Consider the following 4,683-nt stretch of genomic DNA (forward strand, 5'->3'; position numbering starts at 1 on the left):
TTTGAGACCAGCCTGACCAACATGGAGAAACCCTGTCTTTACTAAAAATACAAAATTAGCCGAGCATAGTGGCACATGCCTGTAATCCCAGCTACTCGAGAGGCTGAGGCAGGAAAATCGCTTGAACCCAGGAGGTGGAGGTCGCAGTGAGCCGAGATGGCGCCATTGCACTCCAGCCTGGGCAATGAGAGGGAAACTCCATCTCAAAAAAAAAAGGAAGGAAATTCTGACACTTGCTACAACATGGATGAATCTTGGGGACATTATGCCAAGTGAAATTAGCCACCCATAAAAAGACAAACACTGTATTATTCCACTTATATGAGGTACTTAGAGTAGTCAAAATTATAGAGATGGAAGGTATTGATAGAATGGTGGTTGCCAGGGGCTAGGGGAGGGGATAATGGAGAATCATTGTTTAATGGATATAGGGTTTCAATTTTTTAAGATAAAAAGAGTTATGCAGATGGATGATAGTGATGGTTGCACAACATTACAAATGGTTTTTTTTTTTTTAGACAGAGTCTCGCTCTGTCACCCAGACTGGAGTGCAGTGGTGCGATCTAAGCCCACTGCAACCTCCACCTCCTGGGTTAAAGCAATTCCCCTGTCTCGGCCTCCTGAGTAGCTAGGATTACAGGTGCTCGCCACCATATCTGGCTAATTTTTGTATTTTTAGTAGAGATGGGGTTTCGCCATGTTGGCCAGGCTGGTCCCAAACTCCTGACCTCAGGTGATCCGCCCACCTGGGCCTCCCAAAGTGCTAGGATTACAGGCATAAGCCACTGCACCTAGCTAAATGTATTTAATAACACTGAACTATACACTTAAAATGGTAAATTTTATTTTATGTGTATTTTATCACAGTCTGTCACAGGAAATAAAAAAAAATTTAAAAAAAGGAAAAGAAAGCCAGGACACCAGTGTGGCTGGACTGATCTCAGAAGTAAGGGAGAGAAAAGGTGGTTGGAAATGGGATCAGAGAGCTAACAGGTAGCTTGACAGACAGACCATCACAAGAACTTCAGCTTTTGCTCAGAGTGAGTTAGGTTTTGAGTAAGGATAGTGACATGATTTGAGTCAGGCTTTAACAGGATCACTCTGACCACTCTAATTGCGAAGAGATTAATTGGGGCAGGGAGAGAGGCAAGGAGACCAGTTAAGGGACTATTACCATCATCTTTGTGAAGATAAAATGCAAAAACATACGAGAAAGGGCTTTGAGACTCTAAAACACCGTACAAATGTTTTATGATCATAACTATATACTTGTTCCTGCAGGTTCACCAGGGCATCAAGGGAATGGTGCATGATGAGAATTATAATAATCTCGCCAATGCTGTCATTTCTGTCAGTGGGATTAACCATGATGTCACTTCAGGTAGGTGGTCACTGCTTAGGGGGAGGAAGGAAGCGTTCACTCCTGCATCTTCTTCAGCATAATCAAGGGGCCAGTTTGTAAGCCAGTGAAACTAGCAGGGGCATCAAGGATGCTGGGAGTGGGGGCGGGGGGATGGAGGAAAGAAGGGCAATGAAAATGGAGACAGTAAATTAAGAGGCTGAATCAAACAACCAAGATGTTTTAATGGAAAATCTTTTGCTTCTGATGCAAGCAATCCCTGAGAGGTCAGGACCAGGAAAGACTGATGTAAATGTAACTTCTCCTCAGCATTCAGGAGTGGCTACCACATACAATTTTGTTAGGGGTATTTTCTGGGCTTAAGCCTGTTAATAGCTCACATACTGGTGTGACATTGGGTAGAAAGAGGACTGTAAAACAGATAATTATCCTTGTGGCTGACTTGGCATTTCTCTACACTTCCAGTGGGAAAGTTAGCAAGATTCTTTCCATCATAGGCTTACTGTGGGGCAAGATTGATGGTGAGCTACCTGGAACCTCCTAGAAGAGCACAGAATTATGTCACAGCAGAATGGTGTTGTAAGCTGACTCAGCCCAGCTTGATCATGCACAATTTGTAGGATTTTTTGTTTTATTTTGCTTTTAATGCATAACAGTAGCTACCAACGGTTATGGTTACAGGTAGATGAGATTTGCCTAACTCCCCACCTTTTTTTGTTTTTTTGAAAAGGAGTCTTATTCTGCCATCCAGGCTGGAGGGCAGTGGTGTGATCTCACTGCAACCTCTGCCTCCTGAGCTCAAGCCATCCTCCTACCTCAGCCTCCAAAATAGCTGGGACTACAAGCATGCAACACCATGTCTGACTAATTTTTTTGTAGAGATGGGGTTTCACCATGTTGCCCAGGCTGGTTTCGAGCTCCTGGGCTCAAAAGCCTCCCAAAGTACTGGGGTTACAGGTGTGAGCCACCACACCTAGCCCTCTGAACAACCTTAATACTAGCAAGTCTCACCTGAATTTTCCTACACTAACATTTATTACCTAGCAGCCATTTCACAGTTCCTACAATCTGTTTAAGCTGGATGAACTCTCAGCTTTCTGTTCTTTAAAGTGATCTCAATGCATCTTACATGAAAGGTTCATTCAAGGCAAAAGTATTGTCTAAAGGCAGAAGCCTGTAGCCTCACAGTGAAGTATCAGACAACCAGAGTCTGGACACAGGACTGTTTAGGAATCCAAACTCAGGAATCATCCTTTTTATTTGTTTTTTTCTTTTTCCGTTTTTTACAGAAATGTTTCTGAGTCGTAGGAATCATTCTTATAAGCACAGCCTTCTTCAGGGCTTGCTAGATTCTTTCAAGCAAAGTGATGGGGTCTCACTATGTTGCCCAAGCTGGTCTCAAACTCAAGCAATTCTTCTGCGTCAGCCTCCCAAATAGCTGGATTACAGGGTCTCACTCTATTGCCTGGGCTGCAGTGCAGTGGTGCAATCAGGGCTCACTGCAGCCTTGACCTTCCAGGCTCAGGTGATCCTCCCTTCTCAGCCTCCCAAGTAGCTGAAACTACAAATGCATACCACTATGCTCAGCTAATTTTTTTGTTTTTTATTTTTATTTTTTACAGAGACAGAGTTTTGCCCTGTTGTCCAGGCTGGTCTCAAACTCCTGAGCTCAAGTGATCTGCTTGCCTCAGCCTTCCAAAGTGCTGGGATTCCAGAAGTGCACACCTGGCTTTTGCTAGATTCTTATGCTCTGTCCAAGCAAGTGTGGGAATGTCTCTAAAACAGGCTAGCCAATCAACATATATTGCTGGGCACAGTGGCTCACACCTGTAATCCCAACACTTTGGGAGGCCCAGGCAAGAGGAACACTTAAGGTCAGGAGTTCAAGACCAGCCTGGCCAACATGGTGAAACCCCTGTCTCTACTAAAACTACAAAAATTAGCTGGGTGTCGCCAGGTGCGGTGGCTCACGCCTGTAATCCCAGCACTTTGGGAGGCCGAGGCGGGCGGATTGCCTGAGCTCAGGAGTTCACAACCAGCCTAGGCAATGCAGTGAAACCCCATCTCTACTAAAATACAAAAAGTTAGCCACGTATAGTGGCGTGTGCCTGTAGTCCCAGCTACTTGGGAGGCTGAGGCAGGAGAATCACTTGAACCCAGGAGGTGGAGGTTGCAGTTAGCCGAGATCATGCCACTGGACTCCAGCCTGGGCAGAGTGAGACTCTATTTCAAAACAACAACAAAAACAAAACATATTAAACACCACTGATTTTTCCAATAAGTGCCACTTTCACTTGCCATTGTGTTAATTAACAAATTATTAGGCTGGGCACAGTGGCTCATGCTTGTAATCCCAACACTTTGGGAGGCCAAGGCGGGTGGATCACCTAAGGTCAGGAGTTCAAGACCAGCCTGGCCAACGTGGTGAAACTCTGTCACTACTAAAAATACAAAAAATTAGCCGGGCATGGTGGTGGGCAACTGTAGTCCCACATACGCAGGAGGCTGAGGCAGGAGAATCACTTGAACCCAGGTGATGGAGGTTGCAGTGAGCCAAGAATGAGCCACTGTACTCCAGCCTGGGTGACAAAGCAAGACTCCATCTCAAAAAAAAAAAAAAAAAATTATTCATTTCACCAGTGAAAAAACCCATTGTAAACATTCATTATGTTACTTAGCAAAGCATCTAGTGTTGAGGAGAGAGAAAGCTAGCTGAAGCCCTCATAGGAGCTGCATCTGGGATGGGGCCTTTCTGATACAACACTCGCTCACCACTTCAGGATGCAAGTCCCCAAATTAAGAAAATGACAATCCCTGGGGTGTCATTTCAACTATCCAACATGTGTACTTTGCTGAAGTATTGTAAAGTAAATTATAGGCATTTAATAGGGAGCAGAAAAAGACTTCCTCATTATTGTTTGTCTCAATGTTTATCGTATTTGTTATTTCAAATGTTCATTGCTATATACTTAAAAAAATGAATTTTAAAGTCACTGTCATAACTGAGTCTAAAGGAATGGAAAGTCATTAGCCAAAATGCTCTTTCTCTGTTATGGAAAAACAGTCTTCTTTTGAATTTTATTTTTTCCCTTGCCATACTTTTGAAAGTGATAAAAGAAATTTTTTTGTTTTTCGAGACAGTCTTGCTCTGTCGCCCAGGCTGGAGCACAGTGATGTGAGCCACTGCAACCAGCCCAATAGAAGCAATATTAAAAATAGGATTCTCGGCCGGGCGCGGTGGCTCAAGCCTGTAATCCCAGCACTTTGGGAGGCCGAGACGGGCGGATCACGAGGTCAGGAGATCGAGACCATCCTGGCTAACA

General features: G+C 44.2%; 1 protein-coding gene across 1 annotated transcript in view; it reads left to right on the forward strand.

Annotated features, from left to right (window-relative positions):
* CPN1 (carboxypeptidase N, polypeptide 1) overlaps positions 1-4,683 on the forward strand; it is a 47,101-nt gene that overhangs the window by 26,334 nt on the left and 16,084 nt on the right. The window contains exon 7 of the mRNA XM_011935559.1: positions 1,282-1,381. Coding sequence (XP_011790949.1) covers positions 1,282-1,381 — 100 coding nt within the window. The remainder of the gene's footprint in view (positions 1-1,281; positions 1,382-4,683) is intronic.

The sequence above is a fragment of the Colobus angolensis genome, unplaced genomic scaffold, assembly GCF_000951035.1.
Source record: "Colobus angolensis palliatus isolate OR3802 unplaced genomic scaffold, Cang.pa_1.0 Scaffold144, whole genome shotgun sequence".
Taxonomy (NCBI): Eukaryota; Metazoa; Chordata; class Mammalia; order Primates; family Cercopithecidae; genus Colobus; species Colobus angolensis.